General features: G+C 46.6%; 1 protein-coding gene across 1 annotated transcript; it reads right to left on the bottom strand.

Annotated features, from left to right (window-relative positions):
• Positions 1-212: 212 nt before the first annotated feature.
• On the bottom strand, positions 213-16,438 carry LOC125429616 (keratin, type II cytoskeletal cochleal-like). The gene is made up of 9 exons (XM_048490891.1): positions 15,968-16,438; positions 12,988-13,196; positions 9,648-9,708; positions 7,479-7,574; positions 6,046-6,210; positions 5,447-5,572; positions 1,426-1,646; positions 586-620; positions 213-484 (listed from the first exon to the last, which is right to left on the bottom strand). The coding sequence occupies exons 1-9, from the start codon at positions 16,436-16,438 to the stop codon at positions 213-215; spliced, it is 1,656 nt and encodes a 551-aa protein (XP_048346848.1).
• Positions 16,439-17,053: the final 615 nt, after the last annotated feature.

Here is a 17,053-nt window from a genome sequence, read left to right as displayed (position 1 = left end):
CTCCTATAAGTGAGTTTCAGCGGGGAAAGGTTTGAGTCCCCACGTACAGGTAGTTGGAAAGCAAAGTTAATAATATAAGCACATTATTACTTGGCTTTGACAGAAGCTGCATACATTTTATACTCCGGTGTGCACACCTGTAAACAGAAAGTAGCATGAGAAGTGCTGTGACTGTTTCTGCTGAAGCAGTTTCCCCCCTTAGAACCCTCTTTTCAATATTTTGTTCTAAAAGATGTGGAAGTCGACACAAACTTGACATTTGAGCCTTTCACGCTTCCAGTGCTGTACGCTCCTGCGGGCAGGCAAGGGCCTCCCAATTCTTCCCCATTTGCCACAATGCTTCTTCCGATATTGGGACCGCACACTCCTCCTCCACTGCTAACAATTCCTCCGCCTCTCACAATGGTCCTGCTGCTAGAACCATACCCCCCTCCGATACAGGGATCTGGATCACACACAGCTCCTCCCTGGGTCCGACATACTGCTGCAATGACAAGAAAATAATATCGGTTCACCAGCCAAAACCCCAATCAGAAAAATTGCCATGAATTTCATAACCGAGGCAAAATGGATGCAAGGACTTACAAATATTCACGGGACAGACACCTTCTCCACACAACCTGTTCGAATGAAAGAGAAAAGTCTTGGGTTTACATTGAGTCCTGTACATTTAGTTGTGAAAACTGAAATGGTTACTGCTGTCCATATAGGGAGGCATGCCATACAAACAGGTCATCTCGTGGTGGCTGCTTCACATTGTGATTTGAAATGGCGGCAGTAATATGAACAGCAGGCTGCTCTTACGCATATGGTGAAACAATTTCTCAGAGTCGGTTTCCGCACAGCCAAGGGAGAGACCCTGCATCGGCATTAATCATGCCGAAGCAGGCTCTGGGGCCATTCGCACAAATACGTTGCGTGGGATCTTGCCTTCTGTGAGGGAGCAAGCTCCGCTGTAGCAGCGTATTCCCCTCCCTGGCCCCAAGCAGCCTCGTTACCTTCTGCTGGCAGCCGTAGGCTCTATCGTAAACTCTGAGGAGGGGAAGGGGACCGCCCCCATGGCCACAGCGGCGGCTGAAGGCTTACCGGAGACCAGGGCGTGTCCCCTTCCCTCCTCAGAGCGACAATAGAGCGAGGAGGCTGCCAGCAGAAGGTAACGAGGCGTTTGGGGCCAGGGAGGGGAGGGGAAAACGCCGGCTTCCACCCCCTGCCATTCGCATGGCAGCGGATGGAAGCCGGCATTTGCAGGAAAACTCGCTCCCCAAGTGAGTTTTGAATACACCGTTTGGGCAGGTACAGAGCGCTGCTGCATCGATTTGGCAGTGGCGCCTGTGCGAAGGGTCCCTGCCAAAACGGTGTTTTACCAGGCTGAAGCCGTTGCTTTCAGCCCGTGCAGAAACCGCCAGAGGTTCTCAATGTGCCCACCTGCTCTCTTCTCCTTCCAGCAGCTTCCTGTATGTGGCAATCTCAATATCCAAGGCCAGCTTAACATTCATCAGGTCCTGGTACTCCCGCAGCTGTCGAGCCATGTCTGCCTTGGCCTTGATTAGGGCATCTTCCAGCTCTGTCACCTTGTGTTTAGCGTCCTTGAGAGCCATCTCTCCACGTTCCTCAGCTTCAGCTACAGCTGCTTCCAGTTTGTTGCGCTGCAGAGGTGAAACCCAGAGGCCTTTTCTGACATGGACTCAACAATGTAAACTACCATGGCTACATTTGACAGCATGATATTCACCTAGGGATGCCAGCCACTGGGGGACCTCTGGATCCTTCAGAATTGCGTCTCATTTCCAGGCTACAGAGACCAGTTTCCCTGGGAAAATGGATGCTTTGGAGGGTAGACTCTATGACATTGTAACCCACTGAGGTCTCTGTCGAAGAAGGAGGAGGAGCAGGAGGAGGAGGAGGAGCAGGAGAGTAGCAGCAGCAGTAGTAGTTTGGATTTATAGAAGAAGAAGAAGAAGAAGAAGAAGAAGAAGAAGAAGAAGAAGAAGAAGAAGAAGAAGAAGAAGAAGAAGAAGAAGAAGAAGAAGAAGAAGAAGAAGAAGAAGAAGAAGAAGAAGAAGAAGAAGAAGAAGAAGAGTTTGGATTTATATCCTCCCTTTCGCTCCTGCAGGAGACTCAAAGGGGCTGACAATCTCCTTGCCCTTCCCCCCTCACAACAAACACCCTGTGAGGTGGGTGGGGCTGAGAGAGCTCCGAGAAGCTGTGACTAGCCCAAGGTCACCCAGCTGGCGTGTGTGGGAGTGCACAGGCTAATCTGAATTCCCCAGATAAGCCTCCACAGCTCAGGCGGCAGAGCGGGGGAAAACTCGTTTCCTCCAGATTAGATACACGAGCTCTTAACCTCCTACGCCACTGCTGCTCCTTATATCCCACCTTTCTCTCCTGTATGGAAACTCAAGATAGCTTACAAACTCCTTTCCCTTCCTCTCTCCACAACATAACCCATGTGAGGTAGGTGGGGCTGAGAGAGTTCAATGTGACTAGTCCAAGGTCACTCATCAGGAATCATGTGTAGGAGCAGGGAAACAAATCCAGTTCACCAGATAAGAGTCCACCACCCGTGTGGAGGAGTGGGGAATCAAACCTGGCTCTCCAGAGTGGAGCCCACCAGTTTTAACTACTATACCATGCTGGCGATGGCCTTGGCTCCACCCCCAAATCTCCAGGAGTTTCCCAACCAGGATCTGGAAAACCCACTTCCCCATCACCTGCTGGGGGGAGGAGGGAGTTGGAAATCTCCCTATCTCCAGTCTAAATATGCAGAACTGTGACTGGCACATGACTGGGTTACATGTTTCTAGTCATAGTCATATCTTATATAAATGCTACCTACTGCTTGAAATCCAGTTACAGCATTACAATGATATTCCAAGTGCTCAAGTTCAGTTAACAGAGAATCATGTTGTACTGTTACCTTATATACTCACGTATAAGTCTACATTTTCAGCACATTTTTGTGCTGAAAAAGCCCCCCCTCGACTTATACGCAAGTGAGGGTCCCACTTAATTCTTGTTGGCGTTTCCCCTCTCCTGTCTTTGCCCTCTCCTGCCTGCTTCTCTGCCTCCCCCTTTCTGCCGCTTTCTCAGCCTCCTCTGCTTTGCTCTCCTCTGCCTTCTTCTCTGCCTTCCCCCTTTCAGCCTCTTTCTCTGCCTCTGCCTTCTTCTCAGCAGCAGCCAGCCCCTGACTCTCGGCAGGTGACAGCCAGTCGACCTGGGTGAGCTGGACAAGCTGCGGGATGGAGAGGTTGATGACAGAGATGGGATTGGTGAGATGGGGGGTCAGTGGCAGAGACCCCCAAATAGCACCCAACCGTATCTATTTTTATTTTTGAAATTTACCAGTAGCTGCTGCATTTCCCACCCTAGACTTATACTCGAGTCAATAAGTTTTCCCAGTTTTTTGTGGTAACATTAGGTGCTTCGACTTATATTCGGGTCGACTTATACTCGAGTATATACAGTAATTTCAGATGCTGAATGGTGTTTAATGACAAGTGGGGACAGTTTTTAAAATGTTGGAATTCACCACAAAGTATGTGTTTTTTTCAAAAAAATATTTTGCCTGACATGGCAAATGCAGTGAATACCTGCTGTCAGTATGCTGGGATGCATTAACAAAAGTTCATATGATTTTTACTAATGAGGTATAATCTTCACATCACCTCAAAAGAGATTGTAGGAGTTGGGTTTATGTCAGGTCATACATTTGTTTTAAATGTTCAGTCTTCCTAATATTATCTTGACCCAAACTTGACTGTTTTATTTTAAAAAAATAAAGGTGTATTTTATACATAGCTCCAGATAAGACAAGAACCTAATAAATCAAAAAGGTCAGATAAATTCAAAATCCAATGAAAAAATTAGACTCAGATATTTTAATCCTCACCTCTGTTGATTAGCCAAATGTCCAGGTTGTTGTTGGCCTTATTATGCTAACATGTACTATGCTGTGGGGAAAATATTGTTAATTTGATAAGGCCTAAAAGACTTTATGGATAGATTGCAGGCAGCCAGAACATTACAAAAATAACAGATTGGAAAGGGTAGAATTCCTAATCTCTAATGTTCATCATGATGAACCCCAAGTGGTATACCAAATGTACATATATGGAATAATTACAGTGTAAATCTGTCCCAGAGTACAGATAGAGAGGGGGTATTTTTCTTTAAACTTGTGGGGAACACCTGGTTTACAGAAAAAAATGGAAATTGAAAAAAATCATTTTAAAATCTTGAAAAAAAAAACACTCAGGAGGAGGTCAAACCACCCAAATTTGTAGAAACATCTTTAGCTTTAAGAATGAAAGTCCGCACAGGCCGATTTCCCACTGGAAAAATGAAAGTGGATACAAACCGGTTTGGTTTGATTCAGGACCTTTTCAGCTCGGTTTCATGGTCCCCACTGCAGCCTGTGGCCCCCAAACGACCCCTGCTCCTGGCAATGCAGCAGCCAGGCAACATTCCCCACTTTTCGTGGATCTGCCGTGCGATCTGGTCAGGGGCTTCCTGATTGGCTGCTGCGTTGTGCTGGGGTGGGAATTTTTTTTATCTTTTACACTTCGTCTGCGCGAGCATGCACAGAAGTACTGCACGCGGAAACGGGGAAACAGGCATTTAAAGCAATGCCCCGTTTCTGTGCTGCTTTGCTTCCTCGTATCCACATGGATACGACGTGTAACATTCCTTTGTGTTGCCTTTCACACAGAAAATCATTCTAAACCAGCCCCATGTCGCCACGTATCCACGTGGATTTCCGCTATGTGAAATAAAAATAAAATAAAATAAAGGGCTGCGCGCGCATCGGATGGGAGGCTCCATGTCACTCGCAAGGGCGGGTAGCTCGAATCCGGATTCCCCCCCCCCCAACTTCCCCACCACTCGAGATTGACCACGCATTTTTTTCGAAAAGGTCTACTTTGAAAAGGTCTACTTTGTTCCAGGTTCTAAAATAACGTGTGCTGGGGGGGGGGGCATAGAAACGGGGTGAATGTGCATTCAGCGCTGGTGTAGTGGGGAGTTCTGCAGGAAACCTGTATATTTGGAGTGACAAGCACGCATCTAATCTTGAGTGGGGAATCAACCAGAGATTACCATATGAGACATTGTGAGATCTTGGCAGCCATGTGGGCGTTGCTAGACAATATTGCCAGTCTTCCATCCATCAGTTACTGCCAATCAAATGAAAGGGGGAGAGAAAAGGGGGGGAGAAAAGGGGAGAGTCTTCAGGGACTGGTGGGGGAGTGAAGAAGAGAAAGCTGAAGACTTAGTTAAGGTAGTGTTAGAGAAGGAAGCAGAGAAAGGGGAGAGGCTGTAGTCACTGCCAAGGACATGGAAACAGGAAATAGCATGGAGAAAAGGATAGAATGGGAAATAAGATTCCCTGAGTTTTTGAGGATTTCCCATTAGTTACCCACATTCAATCATTCAGTTTGGGCAAAGTTACCTGGCCTTTGGTGCTGTCGATTTCGGCTTTCAGTCTCTGAATCACACGGTTCAACTCCATGATCTCATTTTTCGTGTCGCGTAGGTTATCAGAGTGCTTTCCAGCTGTCACCCTCATTTCCTCATACTTGAAAAGAAAATGTTGAATTAATGTTTGTGATAGTCAGTCTTCTAATCATCAACGCTACTTTTTAGCCCAGATAATGTAGAAATTGCTGAAATTGGTCTAATGTGATCAGGGCAATGCAACTATACAGCACTGTGATGAGAATACATCTTTTGTGGGGATACACTGATCCAGGGTTTTGTTTTCAATGAATATACACAGTCAGTAGTTTAAGACATTATCTTCAGCTGGTATCAATCTGACTAGCTCAATTGAAGATTTTTTCCCCTCTCCTTTGCTATTATTGTGCCAGTCCCAACTTCAACAATGTTGATACCGGTCCCAGTTTCCTGTTCCTCTTTTTTCTTTTATGTTAGACAACATTTATGCTCCCAGAGTTCTCCTCCATTTTTAACCCATTGCTTTCTGGATGAGATCAGTATTCCACAGATCTTACAACGATTAGTTATGCTTTTCTTGCAAGGAATTCTCACCTTGCACTGGTACCACGACTCTGCCTCATAGCGGCTTCTGTTTGCAATGTCTTCATACTGGGCTCTGACGTCAGCAATAATGTCATCCAAATCTAGGCCTCGACTATTGTCCATTTGCACAACCACAGAAGTGTCCGAGATGCAGGCATGGAGCTCTTGCAATTCCTGAAAAAAGCAAATAAGATTTGTTGTTCATTTGCTGAAAGTTTGGCTACTGCAGCACAGCGATTAAACTGTTGGACTCAGCAGTCTAGGTTCAACTCCCCGCTATTCTATAAAGTGGCCTATATAGCCTTGTAAATTTATTACATGGATCAAATTGGAGGGGAGAGGATATGGGAGCTTCTGAGAGCATCTTAAAGGAAGGGCTGAATAAAAAAGTGGTAGATGGGTAATTTGGTTCTGTGATAAGCATAGAGGTTTGAAGGATGTGAAATTGTATAATAATAGCCTGATCTTGTCAGATCTCAAAAACTATGCAGGGTTGGTAAAAGGAAGACCTTGTAGAGGAAGACAATGGCAAACCACCTTTGCTTACTTGCCATGAAAACCCTAAGGCAGTGGTGGCGAACCTTTGGCACTCCAGATGTTATGGACTACAATTCCCATCAGCCCCGCCAGCCAATTGGGCATGCTGGCAGGGACTGATGGGAATTGTAGTCCATAACATCTGGAGTGCCAAAGGTTCGCCACCACGGCCCTAAGGTGATACCACGAGTTGGTTGCAACTTGACAGGCATTTGACACACACAATAAGGTTTGAATGGTGTTTTCCTCGCTGACAATACGATGGCATATATCCTGGGATAAGAGGAGGTGAAACATCTTTCCGCTTCAAGGAGGCACATCCCTGACTTCCTCATCGCGGATCTCCTCATGGTTGTCTAACTCAAGCCCACCCCAGGAGATTTCCCTTATCCCAGGGTTTCAAAAAATTGGCGGTTCTTTTTTTAAAACACCATGGGAGATGGACTGGTTTATATATCCCACCTCACCACCTGCAGACAATCGGAATATCGGAAAAACGGGACAGTCCACGCATGCGCGGTAACGTTGGCGAGGAAAATGAAACTAAACTGGGGCCGGTCATAACCACCTGGAGTTCTTCCTCCCTGCCTGAATGCGCTGAAGGGCTGCCCTGCGGAGGGAGAAACCAAGATGCAAACTTTCCGGTATGTATGATCCCGGTTTTCCCCCGGGATATTATGTCCATCCAGAAATCACCAGTAACATCTGCCCTTTATTTTTTACTCGATTGATGTGGACTTTGCAAGTGACATCTCACAGGTCAAAAATCAACGCGCTTCTGTAACCATATAGGCACATTCTCATTAGTACCTTATTTTCTTTCCCGGTTTTAAAGAGCAGCATGGATTTTTTTTTAAAAAAAAAATGAAATGTATGACTACTTGCAGAATGAGAAATGACATTACCGCCTCGTACAGACATCTCAAGAAGGTGATTTCCTCAATTAAGCTCTCTACTTTGGCTTCCAAATCTGCTTTGTTCATATATATACAGTCAACATCCTAATTTAAAAACAAACAAAAAACAAATGGTAAGTCAGGGCACTTCTACTTATTATTTAACAGCAGCAATCGGAGAATTCTATTTCTTTGTCCATACCAGAAAGGGGGCCATGATAGTCAGATAGCTCTACTAACTCTTTGACATATGAAGTGGCATAGTTCTGAGGTGATAGAATAAGCTGTATGCTTAACTATGGTCTATGGAGCCTATGTTATTTATTTATAATTTATAATTTTTTTCTGCTCCATTTGTTTGTGGTTTTGTTCTGATGTTCACCGCCCAGAGCCCTTCGGGGAAGGGGCAGTATATAAATTCAATGATAAATAAAATAAATAAACTGCAGATGATAAATTCCATCACTGAATACACCTTTGCCTTTTAAAAAAGACCCCATGTCAGAAGAAACTTAGCACAGCAAAGTCATCCCACCCTTTCCCTGCTTGCTGGGCAGATGTTCTATTTGGAAGGAAGATACTTTTTAACATAGGAGAGTTTCCAAAATGTGATCTGCCACCAGCTATATGAAGGGCAGAAACTGTTCTAACAACCCACCACGTTTCCCAATGTGTATGAATAATTATTTCCTTGTCCCTGTGGCTCTTTGGGGGGGAAGGTGGCTTAATATTATCTGATCTTGCCAGATCTCGGAAGCCAAGCAGGGTCAGTACTTGGAAGGAAAACGCCAAGTTAAACTCTGTAGAGGAAAATGGTAAACCATCTTTGCTTCTCACGTGTCTTGAAAGCCCCTTGCTGGAGTCACCGTGGGCGGGCTGTGACTTGGAGGAACTTTACACACACCCATGGCTCTTTAAAAGTTTCCCAGGTATGTGCCTTTATAACTTTCCTCCTCTCTTTTCTGCCTGTCTTCACAGTTTGCCTTAGCCCTCCTGAGGACACTTGCCACAGCAGGATGTAGTGATTAAGAGCGGTGGACTCTAATCCAGAGAACTGGGTTTGTTTCCTCCACATGAGTGGTGGACTCTTATCTGGTCAACTGGATTTGTTTCCCTGCTCCAACACACGAGGCCTGCTGAGTGATCTTGGGCTAGTCGTAGTTCCCTCAGAACTCTCTCAGCCCCACCTACCTCAGAAGGTTCCACTGTGGGGACAGGAAGGGAAGAAGTTTAAAAGCCACTTTGAGACTTCTGGCAGAAACAAAAGGCAGGGTATACATCCAAACTCCTCTTCTTCCATTTGAACTCTGGTCTAACAGGAACTCACAGTTTCTGTGCTTCTACCACCTCTGTCCGTGAACCAACATGGGGTGAAATTTGGCCGCAGTGTGTACATTGGCTACAGAGTTGATTGCTTCTCTGGGACTCCCTACAACCTCTGCATCTTGGAACAGCAGGGTCCAAACTTTCTCAATAGCATCCAGAGGCGTAGCTGGGCCAAACTGCGCCCGGTGCGCATACTATATTTTCTGCTCCCCTGCAGTGCCCCCCCTTCCCCCTGATGGGAACTATACTTCCCAGGAGACCTTGTGAGCCCCAAGGTCTCCTGGGAACTGTAGTTCCACAGGCTGTTTTTACTGCAAACGGGCCTTTTGCAGCCTGAAAAAGTTCTCAAAAAGGAAAGGAACTAAGGTAAGTGTGGAAAGGGGGGAAGGGGGGGCACCACGGGTGTGTGTGTGCCATGGGGGGCACTGCAGAGGGGGGCGGGGGAAAGGGGGAAGAGCATGGGAGCAATTTTCTGCACCCCCAGGCATGCGCCCGGTGCACGGCGCACCCCTGTCCCCTTGTAGCTTCGCCACTGATAGCATCCAATCCAGCTTTAATAATATTAAAATTGGCCAGGGGTGGGAATTCCAACATCAGCTATATTTCACATGAACTTAAATCAGGGGTCTTCAAACTATGGCCCTCCAGATGTTCATGGACTACAATTCCCATCAGCCCCTGCCAGCATGGCCAAGTGGTAGGGCTCATAGGAATTGTAGTCTCTGAACATCTGGAGGGCCATAGTTTGAAGACCCCTGGCTTAAATAGTCCAACTTTTAGTAAAGCAGTGAGTAAATGGACACTGTCTATATCAGACTGGGTTTACCAGCTATGCACCACTGAGTGACTCACCTTTTTAAGAGTTACAAATTCATTCTCAGCACACGTTCGCCGATTGCACTCCTCTTCATACCTGGCAAGAAGGCAAATCAGTTTGGAACCATTCTTAGTCCAGAAAAAAGATTGTGAATTTGCAACAATGCCTCAGTCGTTGGGAACATTTTTGTAGTTGTTCTTTCATATAATCAGCACTTTTTTCATCAGGACTTGAAAGATGGTGGTGGACAAGAGTCAGATTCTTTCATCTGACTTGGGAATCTTGATCACTCACTCCCTATCATCTCTGAAGTAAAGAAAACCAAAGGAAGAAGAAGAAGAGTTGGATTTATATCCCTCCTTTCTCTCCTGCAAGGAGACTCAAAGGGGCTTACAAACTCCTTTCCCTTTCCCCCTCATAACAAATACCCTGTAAGGTAGGTGAGGCTGAGAGAGCTCAGAAGAACTGTGACTAGCCCAAGGTCACCCAGCTGGCGTGTGCTGGAGTGCACAGGCTAATCTGAATTCCCCAAATAAGCCTCCACAGCTCAAGCAGCAGAGCGGGGAATCAAACCCGGTTCCTCCAGATTAGAGTATACCTTCTCTTAACCACTATGCCACTGCTGGAAGACACAGGGTACAGTGCTGATTCAAGGTAGTTTGACGCCCTAAACTGTTGTCTGAAGTGGAGGGACGTCTCTCCCTTTTAGAGTGGGGAATTAGCAGGAGCAGACTTTAAGCTTGGTTAAAGGCTGGGTAACATGAGACCTTGATTGCCTTTGTATATGAGAGTCAGCTTTTTCAAGAAACTTGCAGGAAAGAGAATGAAAGTTTAACAGTTTCTATTATGGGACAACAGGGATACACAACCACGCAATAACAACAGAAGAACACTCACACAGTCCTAGGATAAAAAAAAACAGTTATTGAGGGGATTGATCTGGAATAGATGAGGAATATATGGGGAGGGGCAATAAAAGTTATAGGGCGTTTTCGCACACACTTTTTATTCTAGAATAAAAGCAAACCGCATTGATTCCTGACCTTTTTGATGCAGTTTCGTCGCTTGATGGCATTCACACATGGCCAGGTAGTCACGCATCTTCTGCCTGCTTCGCAACTCCCGGGTTTCTGCATCGCCCAGGAATGCGGCGCAAAACGCACCAGCTTCTGATTGGCTGTCGCGCCATCATGGGTCCGGGTCCGGGGGCGGGCTTCCAAATTGCTTCCCCATCCCGCTTCCTCGCGGATCGGGCTTCGTTGAGCTACCGTGGTTAACGGAGGCGAAATCGACCGAATGAGTCGCCACCGTGGCTTGCAAATCGTATCAAAGCAACGGTGCCATGGGGACTTCTGGTAGCTCGAGCTTTTATCAGGCGCACACAAATCAACGCTGTAGGTGAGGGGAGGGAGTCGAAAGTGAGACTTCAAGCTGAACAATGGGATGTGCGCGCGCATAACCGCAAGGCAAGCCCAATCGCTACTCCCATTGGCTGGATCAAATCGCCACACTGTGGGCGTCACCCCTGACTGTCGCTTACTCCAGATTTGTTTCGCACCTAGCCACCAGATTGTGGGGGGAAACCGGTTTTTCCAAGAAAGTTGCAGAAGTATCGAGCGACAGGAAAAATGTGCAACAACGGCTGGAATGTGGCACAGAAGGGGGGTCGGGACACATTTCGGCTTAAGTGTGTGCGAAAACATGTGGGAAACAGCAACGAACTCACATGCTGGATCTGCAACAAACGGTGTGTGCGAAAACGCCCATAGTCAACTGATCTTGGAGTGGAATGGTCTGATAACAAAACTGAGCAACCCGTGCTTAGCTCTGGAAGAACAGCGCTATGGAAGAGTATCACAGACAGAGAGATGTCCAGAGATACTGAACACTGTCTGTTGGGAGAGTGGACTTCTTATAGGGAAAAATGGACCTTCAGAGCTATGCAGAGTGATCCTTAATCTCCCTAGACAAAGAAAATTCCTGCCTTTCCTGGGAAGCATAAAAGACAGACATCAACCTTAATGCTTGGGCGTTGGTCTAAAGGGTTGAGACATCAGCCTGAGGATCCAGGCTCAGGAATGTCTTCAAAAGAGAAGTTAGCTGTGAAACAATGACAGTGCAAAATAAGGTGGTCGTTAAAGGTATTAGTCAGAGGAAGAAACATTAGTTAGTATAACACTGGGCAAGTAAGCACATTAGCACATCCATTGTCTTGAGCAGGGTATAGGGTCCACAATAGCAAATGGAATCTCTCTCCAGGACAAGGTCTTTGTGTTGACTTAATCCTGTAAGGGAGAGTATGACAGGCATTGTGCAAGCTGCAGTGGAGGGAGACCAGTCCAGACATAGTCCTTGGGTGCACTGAGCCAATGCAAGGAATGGCCACCCCATTTGGGGACTGCACTGCTGGACACCCCAAGGGTCGGCTGAGGTGGTAGAGATGCCGCTGTGTTCCAAACAGGGTCCCCCTGATCCACAGTAGGTTGGTCTGGCAACAAAACAAGGTACAGCCATAACCTACTACTGCATCTGTGATGGCTGGAAGCAAGTGGAAGACTTGCAGTACACTGGGGCTCTCCATATCATTCCTCACCAAGCAGCCATTGGGTGGTATCACCAGATAAAAGGGGGCAGGTTATTGGGGCAAGGGTTCTAAAAGAAGGGGGATCATATCAAACCATCTGCAAAGTCTACCAAGTCTTCCTGCTCGTGTGAGCCCCCTCAGCCTCCTGCAAGTTTGTTCCAGGCTGTCACTGGACCCTCAAAACAGCACAGGAGGCAGAGGGAGTCTGCAGTAGAAGCAGAAATTGATGCCCCCTCTTCTGCAAACAGAAATGTCATTTCATAAGAGAAGCAGCATAGAATCATAGAGTTGGAATAGACCCCAAGGGCCATCAAGTCCAACCCCCTGCCATGCTGGAACACACAATCAAAGCACCCCCAACATATGTTCATCAAGCCTCTGTTTATAAACCTCCTAAGAAGGAGACTCCACCACACTCCGAGGCAGTGAATTCCACTGTCGAACAGCCCAGTCAGAAAGTTCTTCCTAATGTTTAGGTGGAATCTCTTTTCCTGCACCCCGAATCCGTGTCCTAGTCTCTGAGGCAGCAGAAAACAAGCTTGCTTCGACATGGCATCCCTTCAAATATTTAAACATAGCCATCATGTCCCCCCTTAACCTTCGCTCCTCCAGACTAAACATCCCCAGTTCCCCAAGTCTTTCTTCATAGGGCCTGGATTCCAGACCTTTCACCATTTTGGTTGCCCTCCTCTGGACATGTTCCAGCTCGTCAATATCCTTCTTAAATTGTGGTGCCCAGAACTGAACATGACACAACTATGTTGAACAAACATCCCTACATCTCTGCTTACTTTCTCCTGTAATCTTCTAAAACGTCCCTTGCGTTGGTCATATCTGTCTCCAGCTTACTTCGGTCACACCCGTGGCCATCCAGCTGCCTCCTCAGGTTACTGATGAAGCTGTCAAACAGCGGCTCGATGTTGCTCCTGACCCGTTTCTGCTCTTGCAGTAAGTTCCATTTTGTCTCCAGCACCTTGTTCTGTTGCTCCAAGAACCGAACCTAACTCCCACACAACCAGAAACATTTCACTTGTGATGATCAAAACAGATTAAAAGCGGAGCCTCTGCAAGAGCACGCCCTCTGCTCTGCCCCCCTAAAGAATCCTAGGCACTATAGCTTGGTCATATGCTGAGATTTTTGTTAAGAGAGTTTCAGTCTCTCATTACAAAACGATAGTTCCTGTTGTTATCTAGGAACAGCCAGGTTATTGATCTATAGCAGCGATGGCAAACCTTTTCGAGACCGAGTGCCCAAATTGCAACCCAAAACCCACTTATTTATCGCAAAGTGCTCACACGGTAATTTAACCTGAATACTGAGGTTTTAGTTTAGAAAAAACGGTTGGCTCCGAATCGTCCGTTACTCAGGAGTAAGCTTGGTGGTAGTCGGTGGCTTTGCTTTGAAGCAACCGTGCAACTCTTCCAACTGGTGAATCATGACCCTAGAAGGGTTTACTCAGAAGTAAGCCCCATTGCCAGCAACCAAGCTTACTCCCAGGTAAAGGATCATGCTTTAGTTCTTTGCATGAAAATCAGTGGGGTTTAACAGCACTTAACAGGGTTACCTACACTGCTTCCCGAAAACTAGGTCTTAGATTTAATGCTACTAATCAAGCCCAGTGGCCCAGGCCAGCCTCGATGTGGGGGGCACTCTGTTTGCTCGTGCCCACAGAGAGGGCTCTGAGTGCCACCTCTGGCACCCGTGCCATAGGTTCGCCACCACTGATCTATAGTGTGATGGTCTGTAATCTGCAGTACAGGTTTATAGATGGCCATCCATCATTTCTCAGGGTGGTGTTTTAGCAACCTCGTAATATTTCACATGGGATACAAAGGGGACACCCTGCATTTATCAGTTTCTATACTGCACTATAGTTGCTCTCAATTATGTGCCCCAACATACCAATCTGGCTGGCAGAATGGCAGATTTCTCTCTGTGGGGTAGGCTCTAATATCTTCTCTAGTGTGTGAAAAATTCCCGAGTCCTGAACATTTTAGTAATTGGGAGTCAGACTTGAAGCCCACTCATCAGCAGCAGCACAGATATTATAAATATCCCAAGTTCCGTTCCTTAACCATTCTCAGCCTTGTATTGTTATAATACAGTTCCAGACAGCTTTTGGTCAGTGGAAGAATAAAATTTTCCCCCAGTACTTTGGTTCCTAAGAATACGCTATTTTCGTAGAATAAGTTTACTAGAAAAACAAACCAATTGCTAAAAACCGTGGCAGTCAATTGCTGCTTCCAGTTAACAAATTCACCATCAACCCTTCCCCCCCCCCCACAAAATCTGGGACTACGAGTGATTTCAGCTATTGCTGGGATGTATACACTTGTTATCTTGCCCCCATGAGACAGCATTAGAAATTAGAAAGGTAGAGTCACTGCTCAGCAAAATGTAGGGGATGCGGAAAATCACAGTTTAATTTCAGGTATCTGTGATTCCTACAACAACAACAACAAGAAGCCTTTATTGGCATACAAAACAGGACAACATTTCAAAGTAAAACAAGATTAAAAAAACAAGATTGAAAATTAAAATTACTAATTTCCAGTATAAAATTTGCAACCGTTTCACAAAAGAGCACATCAGAGCTGTTCAGGACGTTGGGTATCTTGTAACACTCTTGCCACTGAGAGCATTGCAAGGAAATGGAATTCATGTATTTCATGCGTATCTTATCATATTTAGCGCATACAAACAGAGAACGGTCAAGTGTTTCAACCATAACCAGATCACAAGAACAAACCCTTTTATAATGCCCTATATTCTTAAATCTTCAACCATAACCAGATCACAAGAACAAACCCTTTTAGAATGTTCTATATTCTTAAATCTTGCAATAGCCAAGGCTCTCCTCTAGTATCTGTGGCCGTTTCCGCACGGCCATGCTGGGGGTTGGGTCGGCGTACATGACGCCGACCCAACCCTCCCGGGACCGTTCACATGAACGGTGGGAAAGACGGCACGTTGCGGTGGGAAAGACGGCACAGCCTCTGCGCAGGCTGCGCCGTCCCACAAACACCTTACCGTGTCCTCTGGCCTCCGGCACATCGCACAGGCTAGGGGACATGCTCCCCCTGCCCTGCGCGACAGCTCGGAAGTCACAGTGCAGGGTGTGTGTGTCCCCTGGCCTGTGCGACACACCGGAGGCCGGAGGACACGGTAAGGCATTTGGGAAAGGGGGGGAAATGGTGCCTTCCAGCTGCTGCCGTTTGCACGGCAGCGGTTTGAAGCTGCTGTTTCCCAAAACATTCCCAAAACAGCGGCTTCACACTGCTGGGGGGGAGCGAGGGCGGCGTGGCTGCGATGCAGCTGCACCCCCCATGTGAACAGCTCCCCGGGGACAGCGTTTTTGCTGTCCCTAGGGCGCTGTTATTGGCCCGTGCAGAAAGGGCCTATGATTAAAAAATCTCAGGTAGCAGATGTGAGAAAATCCTTTCCCCTTCTGAGAACCTGTACTAATCAGAATAGACTATATTGAGTGCGATACTCTAGCTTAGGTAAGGACCCCTCATATGTCTTAAGTTCTAAAAAGCACATGAGAAACTCTGTAATAATACAGCTAGAAGTATAACTTAGAAGTATAACTTAGTGAGTTTCACGGTAGCAAGTCTCTGCCTCAGAGGAGGACACATTTAGAGCTCTCTTGCTCTTCAAGCTGAGACATATTATCATTCTCTTCCCACTGGAGGATGTTAGAAATATTATAACCCTACAACTATTTCAAATGTTTACAAACAATCGAACTCTGTGATCTCACAACTCACCTTATCAATAAAAGTTGCAAATTTGTTGTTGAGGGTCTTCAGTTGCTCTTTCTCCTGTTGTTTCACCATTTGGACACTGGGGTCAATATCCAGGTGGAGCGGCTGGAGAAGGTGAGGATTGACAGTGACAGGTGCGATGGCAGGTGAGCAGGGCCCACTGATCCCACCGACTCGATATCCAAAGGCAGAAGATCCATAGCTGTGTCCGAGACCAGCAGCTCCCAAACCATATCCATATCTCGAAGGGCGATAGCTGCCGATGGCGATTTTGGGCCTGCAGGAGGCGACCCCACAGAGACTCCTGCTTCCAAAACCAAAGCCTTGGGGGCCAGCGTTGTTGCCCCCTTTGTATGAGATGGTGCTGACAGCGCTGTAGCGTTTCACGTTCCTCGGTACCACAGCCGAGCTTGAGCTATAATTCTTGACTGAAGTACCACCCCTAGGATTGACATGGTAGGATCGGGTAGACATTGTGGCTAATGGAGAGTAGAAATGACGATAACGTGGCTTCAGACACTCAATGCAGGAGCAGGCAGGAAAGGGTCCACGGGTGGTTGCTTCTCTCTGAAACCAGAATTAGCACTTTCACCTTTTTATTCGTGGGATGAATGGCTCTCGGCTCTCTGATTGGCCGAACAGCTATTCAAATTCTATTTATTAGCTTGGGGTATTGGGTAACACTCTCTCGCTGACCCGTTTTGCTGAATAGAAACTAGGGCTATACTTAAAAGCATTTCTACTGTAGCTTCTAATTTAACGGCCGGGAAATCCAGTTCCATAAAAGCCATGCCTGCAAACCTCCCTTTTTAATAGTGATGATTAAAAGAGAAAAGCAAAAAAAAGGGATCCTTTTGATGTGCCCAGCATGTTTCAAGCCAGGCAAGGGGCGATTGTTTCATTTTATGCGTGGGAAAAAAGCAACATGTTGTTTATGAAGTTGGTGCTTTGGCCCTGAGAATGCCTGATGTTTGTGAAAGCACGGGGTTAGAACTGGAAATCAATTATGCTGACTGAAAGAGGGAGCCCAACCCTTTAGATCAGGGGTAGGGAACCTTTAACACTCAAAGAGCCAAACACCAAACGCAG

The sequence above is a fragment of the Sphaerodactylus townsendi genome, linkage group LG03, assembly GCF_021028975.2.
Source record: "Sphaerodactylus townsendi isolate TG3544 linkage group LG03, MPM_Stown_v2.3, whole genome shotgun sequence".
NCBI classification, from domain to species: Eukaryota; Metazoa; Chordata; class Lepidosauria; order Squamata; family Sphaerodactylidae; genus Sphaerodactylus; species Sphaerodactylus townsendi.
Note: the sequence above shows the minus strand (reverse complement) of the source record. Positions and strands in the feature narration are given on the sequence as shown.

Coding starts and splice junctions, on each gene's coding strand:
- LOC125429616 (XM_048490891.1), bottom strand. CDS start 16,438: ATGTCTACCCGATCCTACCATGTCAATCCTAGGGGTGGTACTTCAGTC. Junction 7,575..9,647: donor AATTTGTAACTCTTAAAAAG/GTGAGTCACTCA, acceptor TTTTTAAATTAG/GATGTTGACTGTATATATAT. Junction 621..1,425: donor CTGGAAGGAGAAGAGAGCAG/GTGGGCACATTG, acceptor TCATTCGAACAG/GTTGTGTGGAGAAGGTGTCT.